A 24,251-nucleotide genomic window follows, 5' to 3' on the forward strand; every position below is an offset into this window, starting at 1 on the left:
ATGGCGTAGAAAAACTGCTAGCTCACGCTGCCCACGCCCAAAGGAGGAGGAAGGAAAGGAGGAAAGCAAGCGAGCAAGAAGGGACAGCTAAAGAAAGAACTGAGAAAAGAGACAGCGAGACCTTCTGTGGGTCAAAGAAATTACAATAAGAAGGAAACTGAGTTTCCTCCCTCCAGAGCTTCCTAATGGTCCTGCATTGTTCTATTTCCTTTTTATGTATAATTCTGTATTATATTGTTGAATTGTTGTCTTAGGTGATAAGCCTATAAAGGAAGGATATAAGGGAAGGGGGGAGGTGTTAAGGGAAGACTTTGAAAGGAAAGGCAGAAAATAAAAAGGGGTGGGGGAAAATAAGTGGGAGGGAACGCATAAAGGGAAGATGCAAAGCATTATATAATTTTTGTTTGTTTGTTTGAAATAAAGAAGCTAACCATTGAATCTGCATGGATCTTAAAATCATTTTGTGGAATGTTAATGGGCTAAATTGTAAGACTAGGAGGAGGAGACAGAGTGACTCCCCCTGCAGCTGCTCAGCTTTCATGGACTCAGAGGAGAAGGTCCCGCTTGCTGTCATGGCTTCTTTGCTCTTTGGGGCTCCCTCCCCCCCCAAAAAAAAGTGCGCCCTATGAGCCGGTGCGCCCTATAGGGCAAAAAATACAGTAAATGCTTTATGAGTCACTGATAAAGCATTTATATTAATTAGCCAGGATTACATCCTACTTAAACTTTCATCACTCCATACAAGTGGAAAGCTTACTAGACTCTCAGTCTTATAGCAATTCAACCTGCAGCGTTCCAATGAAAGGTGCTATATAAATTTAATAAATAAAGGTCCTGAGAAAGCTGACTTGTTTGTTTGTCTGTTTGTTTGTTTGTTTGTTTGTTGAATCTATATACTGCCCTATACGTGGAGGTCTCAGGGCAGGTCACAGAACAAAATTAATATACAAAACCAGAAGATATATAATCAAAATAAAAACAACAACCCAATAACACCCCAAAAAGAAGCACATTTTAAAAGGGCAAAGGATGTCAATCAAATCAACCAAAAAGGAACGTTTTTGCCTGATGTCCAAAGGCGTATAATGAATGTGCTAGGTGAACTTCCCTGGGGAGAGCATTCCACAGACGGGGAGCCTCTACAGAGAAGGCCCCGTTCTTGTGTTGCCACCCTCCTGACCTCTTGAGGAGGAAGCACCCGAAGAAGGGCCTCAGAAGATGATCTCAGGGTCCGGGTAGGATCATATGGAAAGAGGTGGTCCTTGAGGTACTGCCGTCCTGAGCCATTTAAGGCTTTCTAGGTCAATACCAGGACTTTGAATTGGGCCCAGAAATGAATTGGTAGCAGTGCAGTCAGACCAGGATCAGTGTATTGTGCACTAGCTGAAGTTTCCGAACTGTCTTCAGAGGCAGCCCTACGTATAACACATTGCAGTAATCTAACTTTGGGATTACCAGAGCATGGACAACAGTAGTTAGGCTATCCCTGTCCAGATAGGGGTGTAACTGGGCCACCAGCCAAAGCTGATGGAAGGCAGTCCCCACCACTGAGGAGTCCCAAGCCTCGAGCGACAGCAAAGGGCCCAGGAGTACCCCCAAGCTACAAACCTGCTCCTTCAGAGGAAGCGTAATCCCATCAAGAGCAGGCGACCTCCCACCCATCTGGTCTAGGGAACCACCCACTAACAGTGCCCCAGTCTTATCTGGATTGAGCTTCAGTTGGTTGGCTCTCATCCAGTCCATTGCCGAGACAAGACACTGGTCCAGCACTTCCACTGCTTCACCTGCAGATGTGAAGGAGAAATAGAGCTGAGTGTCATCAGCATAATTCTGACAACATACTTGAAACCTCCAGATAACCCCACCCAGCAATTTCATGTAGATGTTCAACAATGTGGAACATAGGATTGAGCCCTGCGGAACCCCACATTCAAGGTCCCCAGCGCTGAAAAGTAACACCGTCTGGGAATGACCATCCAAGTAGGACTGGAACCACCACCACCATCTGGTGTGCGGCCACATGCTCCAAAACCTTGCTCAGCAAAGGGAGATTAGCAACAGTTATTTCCCTAATTAAATGGTGCATAGATTTTAGGAAATAGGTCAAATAAATAGATACATACATATTAACAAATACTTGATAAAGAATAACAAAGCTGCTAGAATGCTAGCCTGGCTTCTGCGCACACAATTTGTTTATGAGTAGAGAAGTTTCTGCTCAAAGACGGGGAGCAAGTTGGCTCCATGTGCAACAGAAGCTGTCCTTCCGCAGAACATGTCGAAGGGGAAGGGAGAGCCTAAGGCTCAGAGCAACCTTTCTTCCCTCCACCAACCCCAGAGAGCTTCCCTCTGTTGGAGAAGCCTTTCAAAGAAGTGGTGGAAATTCACTTGAAGTTGCTTCAAAACCACCAACATGCTACTTCCCTTCAGGGGGAGAACCAGAAGGGATTGGCAGGAATCAAATCCACCCAAAGTGGCCAACTAGAAGAAGGAGAAGAGTTTGGATTTGATATCCCGCTTTATCACTACCCTAAGGAGTCTCAAAGCGGCTCACAATCTCCTTTTCCTTCCTTCCCCACAACAAGCACTCTGTGAGGTGAGTGAGACTTAGAGACTTCAGAGAAGTGTGACTGGCCCAAGGTCACCCAGCAGCTGCAGGTGGAGGAGCGGGGAAGCGAACCCGGTTCACCAAGTTACGAGTCCACCGCTCTTAACCACTACACCACACTGGCTCTCTAAAGCATCCCTAACAGATAGCCATCCAAACTCTGCTTAAAAACCTCCAAGGAAGGAGAGTCGATGGTCGGATCCAGATGCAGGCCTCTTCTTTGGTCCTTGGGAGCAAAGTTCAGGCCAAACTTCCAATTCCCCAAAACACCTTTTGACTTTTCTCCATCATGTTTTTCTCCAGCTCTGCACCTGCTGCCAGAGCCACTCAAGACTTCGGAAAGTTAGTGTCATGAAACTTATTCCACTTGGAATAATCAAAATTATAGTCATCTCATCTTCTGAAAGCTCAGGAGATATTTCTGGAGATTGCATGAGCCTTGGAAAGCAACAACAGCATGACAATATTAATTGCGCTGTGTCTGGGAAAGAAAAAGTTGGTGCCGAGAATATTTCCTGTGTTGGAGACAGACTGAGACAAGCTGTAGAACTGGCGTAAGAGGGGTGTGCCTGCCTTGTGCTTCCTAGCTCCGAAGGTAGAGTTGAAAACCACCCAGATTGGGAAAGCCCAGGCAGTCTGGTCTTGCAAGAGTCTTTGGGTTCTTCTGCGTTGTCTTCTTGGCGGGAGGAGGCAGAGCCAGAATGAGATCCCTGCTCCTTCTGTTGCAGCTTCTGCTGCTCATGATGCTCTTTGGAGTCTGCGGGAACCACAAGGCGAAATGCCCCTTGAATCTGGTCAGGGATCAAACGGATGCTCGCAATTACTACCGGCCTGGACACTTTCTCATCAGTGGGATCATCTCTCCAAAATACCTTATGGAAACTCCATACGTCTTTTCTCAGACACCCTTCGCCAGGATTGAAAAGTATGTTCGAGGGGTTCTTATTTATCAAGGAAATAGCTCCTTTCTCAGGGCTGGGGAGCCAAGGGCTGATGTTGCAGGACCTGACCATTGGTCTTGCTGGCTGGGGGTGATGGGCGCTGGGGGGGTCCAGTAAAAGATTCCACACAAACCTCTCCTATTTCAATGTTCTCTGGGTCTTCCTTAGTGAAACACTCTCCTACCTTTGATTCTGTGTTGCTTTCAGTAGACTGCAAGGATGCCAATGAATCTGGTAAGGGATCAAAAGGATGCAATGTATTTCCTCACCTGCAGGATGCCAAGGTTCAAAGGCTTTATTCAATATTATTTCATTTGGACAATTTAGCAACTGTTGTCAAGGAATCTTAGTTTTACAAATGGATTTTTAAGACCCTCTGCGTGACGTTTAGTGGCTGATTTAAAAAACTTAGAAGTGTCTTAAGTAACTCTTGAGGGACGCGGGTGACACTGTGGGTTAAACCACACAGCCTAGGACTTGCCGATCAGAAGGTCGGTGGTTCGTATCCCCGCCACGGGATGAGCTCCTGTTGCTCGGTCCCTGCTCCTGCCAACCTAGCAGTTCGAAAGCATGTCAAAGTGCATGTAGATAAATAGGTACTGCTCTGGCGGGAAGGTAAACGGCGTTTCCATGTGCTGCTCTGGTTCGCCAGAAGTGGCTTAGTCCTGCTGGCCACATGACCTGGAAGTTGTATGCCGGCTCCCTCAGCCAATAAAGCGAGATGAGCGCTGCAACCCCAGAGTCAGCCATGACTGGACCTAATGGTCAGGGGTCCCTTTACCTTTAAGTAACTTTTGAAAATGGTTAGATTTTTATAGGTGAAGAGCAGGGATGATATGCTTCAAATAAAATGATTATATGGAAAAATACAGACCAGGGGGTGTCCTCATTGGTGTAGAGGCTGATCCAGAATTTTAACACACACTCAAACCTGCAAGCCACAAGTCCTCATTTGTAACTAAAAGAGGACTAAGGTATTTGGTGCTTCTCCTCCTTCAATAAAATTGTCTCTTATTCTAGCCCCTTGGAAAAAGCCAAAGACCACTGCAGCAAAAGCAGCCTTTGCAGCAATTTCCCAGTATATCACAAATTTTGAGGGGCGCCTTCATTTCTTACTCATAGAACCGCAGTAGAAAAGAACCATAGAGTTGGAGAGATGGAAGGGACCTGGAGGAATCTCACCTGAAGTATCCATGACACATGGTCACCTTCGGAGGGAGTCTGTTCCACTGTTGAACAGCTCTGTGTGCTGTTTGCATCAAAGCAGAGATTTCCAAATTTTTGTTCTGTGCTAGAAAGCAAAAGGTTTGATATTAATGCAATAGGATAAATAAATACTAATCTTTGTGAATAATATAACATCCCCACCCACATTCATATGAATATACGTTTCACTCTTTTTAAAGGATTCATTTATTGCAGGGAGGCAAATAGGTCCTACTGGTACATGTTGTCTTTCCTGTTCACCATCCAAGAGATCAACCAGGATCTCAGGCTCTTACCCAACATCACCCTGGGCTACAACATCTATGAGAACTATTTCGATGCAAGGATGACTTCAAATGCCATGCTAGAGCTGCTTGCAGGCAGTGGATGCAATATTCCCAATTATCACTGTGGAAAACAGAATCCCCTGCTGGCTGTTCTTGAAAGAGGCAATACTCTCATCTCAAAAGTGATTTCAGCCTTGTCAGGCATCTACAAAATCCCACAGGTAAGTAGTGGGAGAGCATGGAGGGACAGAGAATTTCAACTGCGTAAAATACTATTTTCTCTTTGGAGGGGTCAAGCAGGGATATTTTTAAAAATGGGGAAATCCTGAGCTATGGATCCTACATCCCTTTTTCAAAACGGAGCCTTCACCAACTTGTCACCTCCAGATGTTTCCGACCAAAACTCCCATCAGCCTCAGCCAGCAGTGATTTAGATAGATATCAGTCATTTCAGATAATTAAATACCGGTATCTGTTATGCTGAAAGTAAAATAAATTGCTGATCTTTTGCTTTCCTTCCTAGATCAGTTATGGCTTCACTGCCCAGGTTCTCGAAGGTAAAACCCTGTTCCCTTTTGTCTACCGGATGAGTCCCAAAGAGGAAAGTCAGTACCAGGGGATTGTTGAATTGCTCCTGCATTTTGGATGGACGTGGATTGGCCTCTGCACTCCAGACAATGACAGTGGAGAAAGATTTGAGAGCGCTGTGAAACCTCTGATGCTCAGCAAAGGGATCTGCATTGCTTTATCAAAAAGAGTACCAGAAAATGATCTAAATCAATTTATCAGGCCTGGGGAACCTTTTTTCCTATGGAGACAAGTTGGGGTATTTGTTTCCTATATAACCAATGCACTGGGTATCGCAATACTCATGGTAATCAACAATATCTATGAGAAGGAAATAGGGGTGAAAGTCTGGATCACAACAGCTTTGCTAGAAAACAGAATTGGCTTTTCCCTCCCTTCAAATTACTTCCAGCACCTCCATGGTTCTCTGTCCTTTGCAATTCAGACTGGAATAAGGAGCAGCAAAGGTGGCAAATATAAATTGCAGACCAATCTTGAGGATTATTTGAATCAAGCATTTCAGTGTTCATATTCAAAGCATCTGTTGTCCGTGAAAGGCAGGATAAGATGCAGAGAGGAGGAGAAACTGCAGCCATTGCTCCAAGGGGAGCATGAGAGAGTCCTGTCTTATGACAGCTATGGCACTTACATCAATGTTCAGGCTGTGGCTCAGGCATTGCATGCTTCGCTTTCATCTAGATCCCAGAGGAGGCTGATGGTGGAGGAAGGAGAGCAGTGGGGACCCCAAAGGCTACAGCCGTGGCAGGTATTTCCTTCCCCCTTTTGCAAACTGCAGTCCACACAGATGCTGATCTTGACTGGGGATAGACCTGTAAAATATCACAGTTACTATTAGTATTAATAATAGTAGCATACCGCCCAACATTTCTCTGATGAAAATAGAAACATCCCATTCCATAATGATAATCTTTCTGTTTATAGGCAGTGCTTTTTTTCAGGTGGGAACTCGCTGGAACTCAATTCTGACACCTTTCAGGTGGGTGCCATTGCCATTCTCAGAGGGAGGTGTTCATGGTGAGTTCTGGCACCTTCTTTTCTAGAAAAATAGCACTGTTTATACATCTTCTTCAGTTGCCTCAGCACTCTGGGCACCTCCCAACATAAAGAAATTCATACTAAAATATTAAACATTTAAAAATTCCTGATATAGGATTGGACGGCTTGTGGGCTGAAAAACTCCACATCCACCAACATTTCTCCAATGAATATACGGACATTCTAAGGAAAAGTGGGGAATTTCAGGATCAAATGCAAAACTGTCTCTAATTCAGGGACATCCATGGAAAATTGGGGCACTTGCAGGGTCTGTAGTAATACAAATAGCTGAATAGGAATTCCAGTCTACATGAGATACACGCAGGCCCCAAATCATAAGAGGTTGAAGTGAGTAGGACTGAGATATCCATCTTGGCTTCCCGGTTTCTCAGTGCTGGTGCTTTCCCCTGTCATTCCAGCTTCACCCTTTCTTGAGAGAAATCCGGTGTCTGAATACTTCCAGAGGCAGGCTGTGCTTGGATGAGAACTGGGAGCTGCCAGGAGACTTCGATATTATGAACTGGGTGATGTCTCCCAATAAGTCTCATGTCGCTGTGAAAATTGGGAATATAAGGAGAGAGAAATCTGCTAGCATAAAGTTCACCATTAACCCAGAAGCTATTGAGTGGCCCAAGAAATTCGACAAGGTAAGGGGAATCACAGAGAGGGGAGGCTAGGAGATCCTGAATATATTTTTCCTTGAACAACTGCTGCAAAATGACTATATCAGGTTGATCAATGATGTCTTGACCGTCCAATAACAGCTGCAACCGCCACTCCTTCTTTCCACAGCAGCTGAGATAGGAGGGGAATTTGGGGTCCTCAGGGAAAGGATAGAGCCCAGAGGTCCTTAGAAAAGACACTATCTATTTCCAAACCAGACTGAGAATTTAAGAATTCTGGACAGAATGTTTAACCGAATGGACTACGTAGAAGAAAAGGGAAAACACCTAGTAAAATTGAACAATTGGGTTTTCATGCATGCAGAAGGATGGAAAGCAATTTATTTTAGAAATGATCATTACTGATTTATTGTGGATTTTTTAAATTTGTGGAGTAAGCTCACTTGTAGATGTTGCAAATGTTAAACTATTGTACGTGCAGGAACTAAGAAGTGCACAGTTGTTGGTGAAGGATGATAAGTTTTTTTAAAAAAACCCTATTGTAATATAAGGTTAATGTTAAGGGATGGCATATGAACTAGAAATAACTAGGGAAATAGATAAGCAACAAGAGGAAACCTTGCATGCCTCAAGAACAGAGTGAGGGAAACCACTATTTGGAAAAGTAATATTAAATGTGTCTTAATTAGCGGTTGAGAGATTATCAGAATCCTGAAATTTGGGGAAATCACATGTCAGACCCATTGTCATTTACTTTGAAGTTTTTTAAAGAAGGGAAGCAGGTAAATGGAGGAGAGGAAACAGAGTTCTGTGATGCAAACCTCAGTTGTACTGAACTAATTATGAAGAACAAGATATTCTGGTCACCCCAATGGTCAGTGTGGGGTTGAAAGGACCCTGATGAGGGGTCAAAGGCTGCAGTCCAGAGATCCATTTGAACTCACTCTATGAGTGAATTACATACACACAAATACTCCTAACTGTTCCTCTTTCTTGCACCTTCTTGTCTTTCTGGTTAGGCCGTACCTCGTTCCAGGTGTACAGAAATATGTCGACCTGGATATGCCAAGGTGGTCCTAGAAGGAAAGCCCATTTGCTGCTATGCTTGTGCTCAGTGTGCGGAAGGGACCTTCTCCGCCCAGGAAGGTGGGTGACTCCAAGGGGGAAGGTATTCCTAGAGAGAGTAAACACAGGCCAGAAATCCAGTCTCATACACTTTTTGTGAGAATTCTGCAGACATTGTGGAATGTGGCTCCTTCCTCAACTTCTTTAGGATTAATCCCCTTCATTACATCCTGGAAGAGAATTGAAAGGAATGATAATAAGGAAGAGATCTCTAGTATTTCTTCAAATCGTAATCAAGTTCAGATCATTAGGGATACAGATAGGTAGCCGTGTTGGTCTGCCATAGTCAAAATAAAAAAACTTTTCACCTTCTCACCCCTTGCCTTTTCCTGTAAGACCTATTGCAGTCGTTAAGAGTCGTCAACAGACTCATCTCAGCTATCTGCCAATCTCCCATTCCCACCACCCTTCTGAGTAATACCCCTCCCCACCTTCTCACTATATAGAAGGATCTGGCAACTTCTGTTTCAGTGTATCTGAAGAAGTGTGCATGCACACGAAAGCTCATACAAAGAACTAACTTAGTTGGTCTTTAAGGTGCTACTGGAAGGAATCATTAGGGATGTAAGTGATGCTGCAGCCACTCTTTTTCTCTTCCCCAGATGCAGAACATTGCACCAAATGCTCAGAAGATCACCTTTCAAACAAGGACAGAGATCAATGTGTCCCCAAGATTATCATCTTCCTGGCTTATGAAGAATATTTGGGAATGGTTTTAGCTTCCGTTGCCCTCTTCTTGTCCTTAACAGCAGGCATTGTGTTGGGAATCTTCATTAAATACAAGGAAACTCCCATAGTCAAAGCCAACAACCGGGACCTCTCCTACATCCTGCTCGTCTCCCTCCTGCTTTCCTTTCTGTCCTCCTTCCTCTTCATCGGGCGCCCAAGGAAAGAGACCTGCCTTCTCCGACAAACGGCCTTCAGCATCATCTTCTCAGTTGCTGTTTCTTCTGTCTTGGCAAAGACCATCACGGTGGTGCTGGCCTTCCTGGCCACAAAGCCCGGGAACAGGGTGAGGAGATGGCTGGGCAAGAGTCTGGCCAACTCCATTGTCATCTCCTGTTCTGGGGGGCAAGTTCTCATCTGCACCATCTGGCTGGGCTCTTCTCCCCCATTCCCAGAGCCCGACATGCACTCCCAGGTGGAAGAGATCATCCTGCAATGCAACGAAGGGTCTGTGGCCATGTTTTACGTTGCCCTCGGCTACCTGGGCTTCTTGGCTGCCACCTGCTTCACGGTGGCTTTCCTAGCCAGGAAGCTGCCTGGCTCCTTCAACGAAGCCAAGCTGATCACCTTCAGCATGCTGGTCTTCTGCAGTGTTTGGGTGTCTTTTGTGCCCACCTACCTGAGCACCAAGGGCAAGTACATGGTGGCCGTGCAGGTCTTCTCTATGTTGGCCTCCAGTGCTGGGCTTCTGGGCTGCATCTTCCTTCCCAAGTGCTACATTATTGTGCTGAGGCCTGATCTCAACACAAAGGAGCACCTGACAACAAGGAATTAAGGGGCATCTGATTCTTAAAATAGTCCATGTTCATGATGTCTAGAAGTGCATAAAGGAAACATAGCTACTCATCCATGTTGCTTATTCCCTATCTCTGAAAGAGATTGTGTTCATTCTTAGGTTAGGTTTTAGGAAGTCCTGTTGACATGAACAGTAAGATGGGAGGAAATGTTTTGCTACCTTGCTTTGCCAAGGACTACAGTGAGTCCTGGTCTACTGCCCTTAGTTTGTAACCTATGATCTTTTAATAATTTTGTGTTTGGTTATGCCAGTTCTATGTATTCAATTTTCTATGCTCCATTTCCCGCATTTATGCGCTATCATTCATAATCTGATGTCAGGGAACTGACATCGGAGCGAGAGGCGAAGGGGAGGCTCCCAGATGATGCTGGCGACCCAGCAGCAGGGGGAGAAACAGCTCAGTAGAGGGGGAAGCCAATCAGCGCAACACCAGGGATAAAGGGAGCCAGATGGGGGAAGTGGAGAGAGGGCTCCAGGACTCTTCACTGGACATCAGTGAGGAGAGCCCAGGTCCTCTGCTACCCACGCCTACCCTGTGCAGAAGACTCCCGCACAGTGAGAGGAGGAGGAGACTGGGGGTCAAACAACTTTTATGTTGGAAGAGGTTCAAGAAACGCCCACTGACGGATTCTGCCAGTGACTGAGGCAGCCACCATGAGAAGGATCTGTGCAGTCAGAAAGTTTTAACAAGGCAAATTAACCGAGAAAGGCACCAGTTTACGCACGAGTAACTCATACCCATTACAGCTCACTTCACATCATTTCATTCTCCTAAGCTTTGTATATCAATAAACTGAGAAATTCATTTAAGACATCTTCCGTAGTCTGTTGGTTTAATTTCTGTCTTGTGTAAGCTCTGCTCTCTGTTCCAAAGAGTAGCAGCTGACCTTAGCCAACCCGTGACTGGGATCCAATGAATTTTATTGCACTGGCCAGGGTTAGGAATAGGGTTAGAGGGGAGAGGGAACTCCGGCGCTCACGGGAGTGCCAGGCCGCCTACGCCAATCTGGGCGAGTCATTGTGAAAGGAGGTGGGGAGAGTAGAGCTGGGGAAGGCAATGAGTCACGAAAGGCAGCAGTGGAAACAGAGAGGTGGGGCGGGGTTTAGTGGGGAGTGGTCACGCCCACTAGGCAGGGCAAGGCAAAGCTAGGAGGAGCCTCTGGCTTGACTTATTTCATTATTACTAATATTAATTAGTAATGAAATATTTATTTGGGGGAATGTATATTATATTATATTATATTATATTATATTATATTATATTATATTATATTATATTATATTATAATAGGGACGCGGGTGGCGCTGTGGGCTAAAGCCTCAGCGCCTAGGGCTTGCCGATCGAAAGGTCGGCGGTTCGAATCCCCGCGGCGGGGTGCGCTCCCGCTGCTCGGTCCCAGCGCCTGCCAACCTAGCAGTTCGAAAGCACCCCCGGGGGCAAGTAGATAAATAGGTACCGCTTACCAGCGGGAAGGTAAACGGCGTTCCGTGTGCGGCTCTGGCTCGCCAGAGCAGCGTTGTCACGCTGGCCACGTGACCCGGAAGTGTCTCCGGACAGTGCTGGCCCCCGGCCAATAAATGTGAGATGGGCGCACAAACCCCAGAGTCTGGCAAGACTGGCCCGTTTGGGCAGGGGTACCTTTACCTTTACCTATATTATATTATATTATATTATATTATATTATATTATATTATATTATTATATTATATTATATTATATTATATATTACATTACATTACATTACATTACATTACATTACATTACATTATATTATTACATCACATCATATCATATCACATATTATTATATTATGTTATATTGGGACGGGGATGGCTCTGTGGGTTAAACCACAGAACCTAGGACTTGCCAATCAGAAGGTCGGTGGTTCAAACCCCGCGACGGGGTGAGCTCCCATTGTTCGGTCCCAGCTCCTGCCAACCTAGCAGTTTGAAAGCAAGTCAAAGTGCAAGTAGATAAATAGGTACCACTCCGGTGGGAAGGTAAACGGTGTTTCCATGCACTGCTCTGGTTCGTCAGAATGACCATGCTGGCCACATGACCCAGAAGCTGTACGCAGGCTCCCTCGGCAAAGAAATCAAGATGAGTGCCGCAACCCCAGAGTCATCCGCGACTGGACCTAACGGTCAGGGGTCCCTTAACCTTTACGTACAGTGGTGCCCCGCAAGACGAACGCCTCGCAAGACGGAAAACCCGCTAGACGAAAGGGTTTTCCGTTTTGGAGGCGCTTCGCAAAACGAATTTCCCTATGGGCTTCCTTCGCAAGACGAAAGACCATAGGGAAATCTCCGGGACAGCGGGGAAGCGCAGCGCATCTTCCCCACTGTCCTCGGACCTCCTCCGAAGGCTGGCGGTGGGGCGGAAAGCCCTTCTCCCCGCGCCAGCCTTTGGAAGGCTGATCCAAAGGCTGGCGGTGGGGCGGAAAGCCCTTCTCCCCGCACCAGCCTTCGGATGGCTGTCCTGAAGACTTGCGGTGGGAGGAGGGTTTTCCTTCCCACCGCCAACATTCAGAATGCTGTTCTGAATGTTGGCGGTGGGGAGGAAAAACCCTCCTCCCACCGTAAGCCCCGGGAACAGAGGAGAAGCGCTGCGCCCCTTCCCCTCTGTTCCCGTACCTGTCCTGAAGGCTTGCGGTGGGGAGAAAAGCCCTTCTCCGCACCGCCAGCCTGGCAAGCGGTTTCCATAGGAACGCATTAATTGATTTTCAATGCATTCCTATGGGAAACCGTGCTTCGCAAGACGAAAAACTCGCAAGAAGAAAAAACTTGCGGAACGAATTAATTTCGTCTTGCGAGGCACCACTGTATTGTATTGTATTGTATTGTATTACATTACATATTACTGTATTTTCCCGTGTAGAACATGCCCCCGTGTATAAGACACCCCCTATATTGGGGGACTCAATATTAAGGAAATGGGGGGTTCCATTTTCCTCGTCTTATACACGGAAAAGTACAATATATTATATTATATTATATTATATTATATTATATTATATTATATTATATTATATTATATTATATTATATTATACAGGGTGAATCATAATGAAGTATACAGTTTCAATACCCTATAAAAAATAATATAATATATCTCATGTTACCTGTGACAGAATTGTAGGGGAATGTTTAATGTTTTTTTAGAAACAATCACAGATATTCTATGTGTGCACCCTTTGTCACACGTCACACATCACAATCGAAAATGCTGTTGCACAACAAACTCCATTTTGCTCAATTCATTTTTAAAAAAATAATATTTATTAATTTTCCAACAGTTTAAACACATTACTAAAAAAAGACAATACAATACAAAAACACATAAAACTAACAAAACAAAAACAAAACCCATTTAAAACACATCAAACAATTTCATTATCTTATCTTTCATTCACTTATTTCCACGACCTCCTCACACCTCCCTTTTTGTATTCCACTTCTATTAATTGTTTCAGCAATTCCGTTCCATCTTCCTCTGTTTTCTATCCTATAATTATCTTAACACATTCTAACCTTATTTTTTCCTTTAACACTCTATTAATCTATTTATACTTAATTCCTTATAACATTTCTACTAAAGCCAAAGAACTTCATTCCAACATTTTCCTAACGTTCATTAATTTTACAGTATTTCTGTCAATAGTCTTTAAACTTTTTCCAGTCTTCTTCCACTGACTCGGGTTTTGCCAGTCATTTCCGCCAGTTCCATATAGTCCATCAACTTCATCGGCCATCCTTCTTGGGTGGCTGAATCTTGTATCTTCCAATACTTCGCAATGAGTATTCTTGCTGCTGTTGTTGCATACATAAAAATAACAAAGAAAAAGAGGTTCTGTCCTTCTTTGGCACCAATTGGCCGACCATGCCCAGGAGAAAGGCCTCTGGTTTCTTCAGGAAGGTATATTTAAATACCTTTTTCATTTCGTTATATATTGTCTCCCAGAATGTCTTAATCCTTGGGCATGTCCACCAAAGGTGAAAGAATCGATTCTTCTCTTTTCTCCCTCCTCTTCCAGGTCTGAAGGCCCTCACAATTCTAAACTCTTCTTGACCCAAGTCCACAATCCAAAAGTCAGCAAATTCCTGTGTATGAAAGTCTGTCAAACTTTTCTCCAATTCCGGTAGGGCTCTAATCCTCAGGTTCCTCTGTTTTCCTTTACATTCAATCATAGCAAGCGTCAACTTATGTTCATCAAGTTGCCTCTGCAGGGCAGGGACTCTCTCTCTCTCCAATTGTGTTACTTTACATTCCGCAGCAACGGCTTTCTCCCTGGCTTCCTCCGCAGTCTGCCGTATCAAAATAGATTCCTGTATCAATTTCTGGATGGTCTCTGTATTGGTATTCACCTTTTGTCCCAGATTATTTATACTTTCTGTATTTAAGTCAATTTTAGTAGTTGTGGCATCCACATTCACATTTGTCACATCATCAGATCTGTCACATTTCCCACCAATACTTTCGTTCTACCTTTATTTAGTTTAAAACCTGCTACTTCTCCAACTTGAGAATCTGTTCAAGACCTTGTTTGGCTAGCCATGGGGTCTTCTACAGTTACCACATAGTCATCTGCAAATGCCTTGAGTTTATATGCTTTGTAACCTACTGTTGGGACACGGGTGGCACTGTGGGTTAAATGACAGAGCCTAGGACTTGCCGATCAGAAGGTCGGCGGTTCAAATCCCCGCGACGGGGTAAGCTCCCGTTGTTCGGTCCCTGCTCCTACCAACCTAGCAGTTCGAAAGCACGTCAAAGTGCAAGTAGATAAATAGGTACCGCTCCGGCGGGAAGGTAAACAGCGTTTCCGTGCGCTGCTCTGGTTCGCCAGAAGCGGCTTAGTCATGCTGGCCACATGACCCGGAAGCTGTACGCCGGCTCCCTCTGCCAATAAAGCGAGATGAGCGCCACAACCCTAGAGTCGGTCATGACTGGACCTAATGTTCAGGGGTCCCTTTACCTTTACCTTTAACCTACTGTTATCCCTTTTATTTCTTCATCTGATCTTCTACTTCTGACCAGGGTCTCTAAAACAAAAATAATAATGGTGACTGGGGATATCCCTCTCTTGTCCCTTTCATTATTTTGAATTTTTCTGTTATTACATTATTTACTATCATCATAGCCTGTTAGTCAGAATAAATTGAGTCAATTCCTGTAAGTACAGTGGTACCTCGGGTTACAGACGCTTCAGGTTAAACAATGTGGGGGGGGGAGAAGGAGGAGGAGGAGGAGGAGGAGGAGGAGAAAAAGAAAATTTTATTTATATCCTGCCCTCCCCAGTCGAAGCCGGGCTAAGAGCGGCTACGAATAAAAGTAACACAGAATTCTAAAATCAATTCATTCTAAAATCAATTCAAAATCAAATTAATGGCAACCATTGGGCTACAGTTCTGTGGGGATGACCAAAGGAGGGGGTCCGACTGTGCCCTGGCTGAACAGCTCCGTCTTGCAGGCCCTGCGGAAAGATGTCAAGTCCCGCAGGGCCCTAGTCTCTTGGGACAGAGCGTTCCACCAGATCGGGGCCACAGCCAAAAAGGCCCTGACTCTGGTTGAGGCCAGCCTAACCTCCCTGTGCCCCGGGACCTCCAAGATGTTTTTGTTTGAAGACCATAAGGTCCTCCATGGGACATACCAGGAGAGGCGGCCCCGTAGATACGAAGGACCAAGGCCCTGTAGGGCTTTAAAGGTTAAGCCAGCATCCTAACCTTATCCTACATATTATTATTATTCAACTACCAGATTTTTAGAAGACATCTGAAGGCAGCCCTGTTTAGGGAAGCTTTTAATGTTTGATGTATTACAGTATTTTAATATTTTTTTGGAAGCTGCCCAGAGTGGCAGGGTATAAATAATTTTATTATTGTTATTATTATTATTATTATTATTATTATTATTATTATTATTATTATCCTGTACTCCACCGGGAGCCAGTGCCCTGTGGAAAGGATCGAGCCCTGTAAACCCCACATTCAAGGCTCCCGGAGCTGAAAAGCGTTCCCCAACTAACACCGTCTGGAAACGACGTCAGACCTAAACTGACGCGCAGCGTAAACGACGAATGCAGAGTTTTTAATTGACTTTACTGAGTTAAAATAAACTTCTTCCTAAACAACATGGTTCCAAACAGTTTGAGGGAGATTCCACACTGCTCCCAACTGAGGCAGACGGACTCTGACTGACACCTGACAGAGAAGGCAGAGACACAATGGCAGCCAAGTCCCCTGCCAGAGTGACTCCGCAGTCAGCCGTCCGGCCTGGAGAAGAGGACTAGGGCCAAAGGACGGCGCAGTCCCAGCCCTTCCCAGCCTCTTGGCTGCTTCTTTGTCCCATGGCCGAAACCCCACTGGAAACGGAGCCAGGAAACCAGTTTCTTTCCAAAGCTCCTGGATCTGGTCTGCGGCCGCTCGCTCCAGAACATTCCTCAGGAAAGGGAGATGAGAAACTGGCCGGTGGTTCGTTAGGTTTCAAATAAAATGATTATATAAAATAATACAGACCAGGGGGTGTCCTCATTGGTGGAGTCAAAATATGGACAAATTATAAATTTTACCACACACTCAAACCTGAAAGCCACCAGGCCTCATTTGTAACTAAAAGGGGACTGAGGTATTTGGTGCTTCTCCTCCTTCAATAAAATTGTCTCTTATTCTAGCCCCTTGGAAGAAGCCAAAGACCACTGCAGGAAAAGCAGCCTAGGGAGCAGCTTCCCAGTATATCTCAAATGTTGAGGGCCGCCTTCATTGCTTACTCATAGAACCACAGTAGAATAGAATCACGGAGTTGTAGAGATGGAAGGAACCCAGAGGAATCTCACCTGAAGCATCCATGACACATGGTCACCTTCGGAGGGAGTCTGTTCCACTGTTGAACAGCTCTGTGTGCTGTTTGCATCAAAGCTCCGGTCATGGAGCAGAGATTTCCAAATTTTTGTTCTGTGCTAGACAGGAAAAGGTTTGATATTAATGTAAAATGATAAATATTAATCTTTGTGGATCATATAATGTTTCCTCCCTCCCATTAATATGAATATCAGTTTCACTCTTTTTAAATAATTCATTTATTGCAGGAGGGCAATTAGGTTCTACTGGTACATGTTGTCTTTCCTGTTCACCATCCAAGAGATCAACCAGGATCTCAGGCTCTTAGACCATGACACATGGTCACCTTCGGAGGGAGTCTGTTCCACTGTTGAACAGCTCTGTGTGCTGTTTGCATCAAAGCTCCGGTCGTGGAGCAGAGATCTGCAAATTTGTATTTTATAGGTAAAGGTAAAGGGACCCCTGACCATTAGGTCCAGTCGTGGCCGACTCTGCGGTTGCGGCATTCATCTCGCTTTATTGGCCGAGGGAGCCGGCGTATAGCTTCCGGGTCATATGGCCAGCATGTCTTTATTCTATTTATTTTTATTCTATACTAGACTGTAAATGGTTTGATATTAATGCAATAGGATTAATCAATAAATACTAATCTTTTTGGATCATATAATGCCCCCCCATCATATGAATATCTGTTTCACTCTTTTTAAAGGATTCATTCGTTGCAGGGAGTCAGCTAGGCTCTATTCGTACATGTTGTCTTTCCCGCTCACCATCCAAGAGATCAACCAGGATCTCAGGCTCTTACCCAACATCACCCTGGGCTACAACCTCTATGAGAACTATTGCGATGCAAGGATGACTTCGGACGCCATGCTAGAGCTGCTTGCAGGCAGTGGATGCAATATTCCCAATTATCACTGTGGAGAACAGAATCCCCTGCTGGCTGTTCTTGAAAGAGGCAGTACTGTCATCTCAAAAGTGATTTCAGCCTTGTCAGGCATCTACAAAACCCCACAGGTAAGTAGTGGGAGAGCATGGAAGCACAGAGAATTTCAACTGCATAAAATTCTACTTTCTTTCTGGAGAGGTCAAGCGGGGATATTTTTTAAAAGGGGAAATCCTGAGCTATGGATCCAACATCCCTTTTTCAAAACTGAGCCTTCACCAACTTGACACCTCCAGATGTTTCAGACTAAAAGTCCCATCAGCCTCAACCAGCAGAGATTTAGATAGATATCAGACATTTCATATGTTTAAATACCCGTTATGATGAAAGTAAAATAAATTGCTGATCTTTTGCTTCCCTTGCTAGATCACTTATGGCTTCACTGCCCAGGTTCTCAAAGGTAAAACCCTGTTCCCTTTTGTCTACCGGATGAGTCCCAAAGAGGAAAGTCAGTACCAGGGGATTGTTGAATTGCTCCTGTATTTTGGATGGACGTGGATTGGCCTCTTCACTCCAGACAATGACAGTGGAGAAAGATTTGCGAGCGCTGTGAAACCTCTGCTGCTCAGCAAAGGGATCTGCATTGCTTTATCAAAAAGAGTACCAGAAAATGATCTAAATCAATTTATCAGGCCTGGGGAACCTTTTTTCCTATGGAGACAAGTTGGGGTATTTTTTTACTATGTAACCAATGCAATGGGCATCACTCTACTCCTGGCAATAAACATAGTCTATGAGAAGGTAATAGGGGCAAAAGTCTGGATCACAACAGCTTTGCTAGAAGTCGGAACTGGCTATTACATCCCTACAAATGACTTCCAGTACCTCCATGGTTCTCTGTCCTTTGCAATTCAGACCGGAATAAGGAGCAGCAAAGGTGACAACTATAAATCACCGTCCAATCTTGTGGATTCTTTGGATGAAGCGTTTCACTGTTCATATTCAAAGCATTCGTTGTCCGTGAAAGGCAGGATAAGATGCAAAGAGGAGGAGAAACTGGAGCCATTATCCCAATGGGAGCCTGAGAGAGTCCTGTTTCTAGACAGCTATGGCACTTACATCAATGTTCACGCTGTGGCTCAGGCCTTGCATGCTTCGCTTTCATCGAGATCCCAGAGGAGGCTGATGGTGGAGGAAGGAGAGCAATGGGGACCCCAAAGGCTACATCCGTGGCAGGTATTTCCTTCCCCTTTTTTGCAAACTGCAGTCCACACAGATGCTATTCTTGACTGTGGATAAACCTGCAAAATATCATAGTTACTATTAGTATTAGCAATAGTAGCATACCGCCCAACATTGGTATTCAACTCTGTTGAAAATAGAGACGGCCCATTCCATAACGATAATGTTACTGCTTACAAAGGTAAAGGGACCCCTGACCATTAGGTCCAGTCGTGGCCGACTCTGGGGTTGTGGCGCTCATCTCGTTTATTGGCCGAGGGAGCTGGTGTACAGCTTCAAACCGCCAGCCTTCTGATCAGCAAGTCCTAGGCTCTGTGGTTTAACCCACAGCACCACCTGCGTCCTTTACTGCTTATACCCAGGGCTTTTTTTCAGAGGGGAACTCGCTGGAACTCAGTTTTGACACCTTTCAGGTGGGTGCCATTGCCATTCTCAGAGGGAGGTGTTCATGGTGAGTTCCGGCACCTTCTTTTCTAGAAAAATAGCACTGTTTATACATCTTCTTCAGTTGCCTCCTCACTCTGGGCAGCTCCCAAAATAAAGAAATTCATACTAAAATATTAAACATTTAAAAATTCCCGATATAGGATTGGACAGCTTGTGGGTTGGATAATTCCACATCCACCAATATTTCTCCAATGAAAATAGGGACATTCTAAGGAAAAGTGGGAAATTCCAGGATCAAATGAAAAACTGTCTCTAATTCAGGGATGTCCCTGGAAAACTGGGACACTTGCATGGTCTGTAGTAATAGAAATGGCTGAATAGGAATTCCAGTCTACATGAGATACACGCAGGCCCCAAATCATAAGAGGTTGAAGTAAGTAGGACTGAGATATCCATCTTGGCTTCAAGGTTTCTCAGTGCTGGTGCTTTCCCCTGTCATTCCAGCTTCACCCTTTCTTGAGAGAAATCCGGTGTCTGAATACTTCCAGGGGCAGACTGTGCTTGGATGAGAACTGGGAGCTGCCAGCAGACTTCGATATTATGAACTGGGTGATGTCTCCCAATAAGTCTCATGTCCTTGTGAAAATTGGGAATATAAGGAGAGAGACATCTGCTAGCATAACGTTCACCATTAACCCAGAAGCTATTGAGTGGCCCAAGAAATTCAACAAGGTAAGGGGAATCACAGAGAGGGGAGGCTAGGAGATCCTGAATATATTTTTCCTTGAACAACTGCTGCAAAATGACTATATCAGGTTGATCAATGATGTCTTGACCGTCCAATAACAGCTGCAACCGCCACTCCTTCTTTCCACAGCAGCTGAGATAGGAGGGGGATTTGGGGTGCTCAAAGAAAGGATAGAGCCCAGAGGTCCTTAGAAAAGACACTATCTATTTCTGAAGCAGACTGAGAATTTAAGAATTCTGGACAGAATGTTTAACCGAATGGACTACGTAGAAGAAAAGGGAAAACACCTAGTAAAAGTGAACAATTGGGTTTTCATACATGCAGAAGGATGGAAAGCAATTTATTTTTGAAATGATCATTACTGATTTATTGTGGATTTTTTAAATTTGTGGAGTAAGCTCACTTGTAGATGTTGCAAATGTTAAACTATTGTACGTGCAGGAATTAAGAAGTGCACAGCTGTTGGTGAAGGATGATAAGTTTTTTTAAAAAACCCTATTGTAATATAAGGTTAATGTTAAGGAATGGCATATGAACTAGAAATAACTAGGGAAATAGATCAGCAACAAGAGGAAACCTTGCATGCCTCAAGAACAGAGTGAGGGAAACCACTATTTGGAAAAGTAATATTAAATGTGTCTTAATTAGCGGTTGAGAGATTATCAGAATCCTGAAATTTGGGGAATTCACATTTCAGACTCCATTGCCATTTTCTTTGAAGATTTATTAAGCAGGGAAGCAGGTAAATGGAGGAGAGGAAACAGAGTTGTGTGGTGCAAACCTCAGTTGTACTGAACTAATTATGAAGAACAAGATATTCTGGTCGCCCCAATGGTCAGTGGGGGGTTGAAAGGACCCTGATGAGGCATCAAAGGCTGCAGTCCAGAGATCTCTTTGAATTCACTCTATGTGTAAATTAAGGTAAAGGTAACGGGACCCCTGACCATTAGGTCCAGTCGTGTCCGACTCTGGGGTTGCGGTGCTCATCTCGCTTTATTGGCTGAGGGAACCTGCGTACAGATTCTGGGTCATGTGGGCAGCAGGACTAAGCCGCTTCTGGCGAACCAGAACAGCGCACGCAAATGCTGTTTACCTTCCCGCTGGAACGGTGCCTATGTATCTACTTGCACTTTGACTTGCTTTCGAACTGCTAGGTTGGCAGGAGCAGGGACTGAGCAATGGCAGTTCAGCCCGTCACGGGGATTCGAACCACCGACCTTCTGATCGGCAAGTCCTAGGCTCTGTGGTTTAATCCAAAGCGCCACCCGCGTCCCTATGACTGAATTACATACCCACAAATATTCCTAACTGTTCCTCTTTCTTGCACCTTCTTGTCTTTCTGGTTAGGCCGTACCTCGTTCCAGGTGTACAGAAATATGTCGACCTGGATATGCCAAGGTGGTTCTAGAAGGAAAGCCCATTTGCTGCTACGCTTGCGCTCGGTGTGCGGAAGGGACCTTCTCCGCCCAGGAAGGTGGGTGACTCCAAGGGGGAAGGAATTCCTGGAGAGAGTAAACACAGGGCAGAAATTCAGTCTCACACACTTTTTGTGAGAATTCTGCAGACATTGTGGAATGTGGCTCCTTCCTCAACTTCTTTAGGATTAATCCCCTTCATTACATCCTGGAAGAGAGTTGAAAGGAATGATCATAAGGAAGAAATCTCTAGGATTTCTTCAAATCGTAATCAAGTTCAGATCATTAGGGATGTAAGTGATGCTGCAGCCACTCTTATTCTCTTCCCCAGATGCAGAACATTGCACCAAATGCCCAGAAGATCACCATTCAAACAAGGACAGAGATCAATGTGTCCCCAAGATTATCATCTTCCTGGCTTATGGAGAATATTTAGGAATGATTTTAGCTTCCGTTGCCCTCTTCTTGTCCTTAACAGCAGGCATTGTGTTGGGAATCTTCATTAAATACAAGGAAACTCCCATTGTCAAAGCCAACAACCGGGACCTCTCCTACATCCTGCTCGTCTCCCTCCTGCTTTCCTTTCTGTCCTCCTTCCTCTTCATCGGGCGCCCAAGGAAAGAGACCTGCCTTCTCCGACAAACGGCCTTCAGCATCATCTTCTCAGTTGCTGTTTCTTCTGTCTTGGCAAAGACCATCACGGTGGTGCTGGCCTTCCTGGCCACAAAGCCCGGGAACAGGGTGAGGAGATGGCTGGGCAAGAGTCTGGCCAACTCCATTGTCATCTCCTGTTCTGGGGGGCAAGTTCTCATCTGCACCATCTGGCTGGGCTCTTCTCCCCCATTCCCAGAGCCCGATATGCGCTCCCAGGTGGAAGAGATCGTCCTGCAATGCAATGAAGGGTCTGTGGCCATGTTTTACGTTGCCCTCGGCTACCTGGGCTTCTTGTCTGCCACCTGCTTCACGGTGGCTTTCCTAGCCAGGAAGCTGCCCGGCTCCTTCAACGAAGCCAAGCTGATCACCTTCAGCATGCTGGTCTTCTGCAGTGTTTGGGTGTCTTTTGTGCCCACCTACCTGAGCACCAAGGGCAAGTACATGGTGGCCGTGCAGATCTTCTCTATGTTGGCCTCCAGTGCTGGGCTTCTGGGCTGCATCTTCCTTCCCAAGTGTTACGTTATTGTGCTGAGGCCTGATCTGAACACAAAGGAGCACCTGACAACAAGGAATTAAGGGGACATCTGATTCTTAAAATAGTCCATGTTCATGATGTCCAGAAGTGCCTAAAGGAAACACAGCTACTCCTCCATGTTGCTCATTCTCCATCTCTGAAAGAGATTGTGTTCCTTCTTAGCCCTGGTTTTAGGAAGTCCTGTTGACATGAACAGGAAGATGGGAGGAAATGTTTTGCTACCTTGCTTTGCCAAGGACTACAGTGAGTCCTGGTCTACTGCCCTTAGTTTGTAAACTATTATCTTTTTAAAATTTTGTGTTTTGGGAACTTATATTTCTCTCACAACAAGATAGGCTGGAGGGAGAGAGGAGTTAGGTTTTTGAGTCTGTTTGCTTTGTCATGACAACCTATTAACCATATAAATTCTTATATTCAACAATACTGTTTGGTTATCCCAGTTCTATTTATTCAATTTTCTGTGCACCATTTCCCGCATTTATGCGCTATCATTCATAAGCTCACTTCACACCATTTCGTTCTCCTAAGCTTTGTATATCAATAAACTGAGAAATTCATTTAAGACATCTTCCGTAGTCTGTTGGTTTAATTTCTGTATTGTGTAAGCTCTGCTCCCTGTTCCAAAGAGTAGCAGCTGACCTTAGCCAAGCCTTGACTGGGATCCAATGAATTTTATTGCACTGGCCAGGGTTAGGAATAGGGTTAGGGGCGGGCGAGGCCAGTGGTAAGAGAGGGGAGAGGGAACTCCGGCGCTCACGGGAATGGCAGGCCACCTACGCCAATCTGGGCGAGTCATTGTGAAAGGAGGCGGGGAGAGTAGAGCTGGGGAAGGCAATGGGTCACGAAAGTCAGCAGTGGAAAGCGGGGAGAGCTGGGGCGAGGTATATTATTATATTATATTATATTATATTATATTATATTATATTATATTATAATATTACATTCGGACACGGGTGGTGCTGTGGGTCAAACCACAGAACCTAGGGCTTGCCAATCAGAAGGTCGGCAGTTTGAATCCCCACGACGGGGTAAGCTCCCGTTGCTCGGTCCCTGTTCCTACCAACCTAGCAGTTCAAAAGCAAGTCAAAGTGCAAGTAGATAAAGAGGTACTGCTCCGGCGGGAAGGTAAACGGCGTTTCCGTGTACTGCTCTGGTTCGCCAGAATGAGCATGCTGGCCATATGACCCAGAAGCTGTCCGCCGGCTCCCTCGGCCAATAAAGTGAGATGAGCGCCGCAACCCCAGAGTCGGCTATGACTGGACCTAATGGTCAGGGGTCCCTTTACCTTTTCCTATAATATTATATTATATTATATTACATTATATTATATTACATATTACTGTATTTTACCATGTAGAACATGCCCCCGTGTATAAGACACTCCCTATTTTTGGGAACTGAAAATTAAGAAAAAGGGGGGGGGGTCCCATTTTACTCGTCTCATACACGGAAAAGTACGATATATTATGTTATGCTGTTATGTTGTTATGTTATGTTATGTTATGTTATGTTATGTTATGTTATGTTATGTTATGTTATGTTATGTTGTGTTATACAGAGTTATTCATAATGAAGTATACAGTTTCAACACACTATAAAAAAGAATATAATATATC

At 44.9% G+C, this 24,251-nt stretch overlaps 3 protein-coding genes and 1 long non-coding RNA gene across 5 annotated transcripts in view; 3 read left to right on the forward strand and 1 right to left on the reverse strand.

Moving 5' to 3' along the window:
* LOC309523044 (uncharacterized protein) overlaps positions 1 to 24,251 on the forward strand; it is a 37,770-nt gene that overhangs the window by 2,640 nt on the left and 10,879 nt on the right. The window lies entirely within an intron of this gene.
* On the reverse strand, positions 1,600 to 18,875 carry LOC309523093. Of its 2 annotated transcripts, none has more exons than XR_014215240.1 (3): positions 18,774 to 18,875; positions 16,765 to 16,887; positions 1,600 to 1,784 (listed from the first exon to the last, which is right to left on the reverse strand). It is a non-coding gene; the product is annotated as an uncharacterized lncRNA (long non-coding RNA). The 2 variants fall into 2 exon arrangements; XR_014215241.1 differs by lacking the exon at positions 1,600 to 1,784 and adding an exon at positions 6,346 to 6,439.
* Positions 3,310 to 10,163, forward strand: LOC309523054 (vomeronasal type-2 receptor 26-like; the record flags this gene model as incomplete). The annotated part of the gene is made up of 6 exons (XM_082206838.1): positions 3,310 to 3,533; positions 4,972 to 5,263; positions 5,566 to 6,375; positions 7,085 to 7,312; positions 8,308 to 8,434; positions 9,016 to 10,163. The coding sequence occupies 6 exons, from the start codon at positions 3,310 to 3,312 to the stop codon at positions 9,912 to 9,914; spliced, it is 2,580 nt and encodes an 859-aa protein (XP_082062964.1). The 3' UTR covers positions 9,915 to 10,163.
* On the forward strand, positions 17,285 to 23,760 carry LOC309523064 (vomeronasal type-2 receptor 26-like). The gene is made up of 5 exons (XM_082206867.1): positions 17,285 to 17,785; positions 18,081 to 18,890; positions 19,788 to 20,015; positions 21,379 to 21,505; positions 21,778 to 23,760. Exons 1-5 carry the CDS (start codon positions 17,435 to 17,437, stop codon positions 22,674 to 22,676), a joined length of 2,415 nt encoding a protein of 804 aa, XP_082062993.1. The 5' UTR covers positions 17,285 to 17,434; the 3' UTR covers positions 22,677 to 23,760.

Source organism: Podarcis vaucheri (assembly GCF_965113315.1).
Source record: "Podarcis vaucheri genome assembly, chromosome: 18".
NCBI lineage: Eukaryota > Metazoa > Chordata > Lepidosauria > Squamata > Lacertidae > Podarcis > Podarcis vaucheri.

Bases quoted from the DNA above. Each gene is read 5' to 3' on its own strand.
- LOC309523064 (XM_082206867.1), top strand. From the start codon at position 17,435: ATGCCCCCCCATCATATGAATATCTGTTTCACTCTTTTTAAAGGATTC. The intron at 20,016-21,378 runs GTAAGGGGAATC...CTTTCTGGTTAG, and splicing joins GGCCCAAGAAATTCAACAAG to GCCGTACCTCGTTCCAGGTG. The intron at 21,506-21,777 runs GTGGGTGACTCC...TCTCTTCCCCAG, and splicing joins GACCTTCTCCGCCCAGGAAG to ATGCAGAACATTGCACCAAA.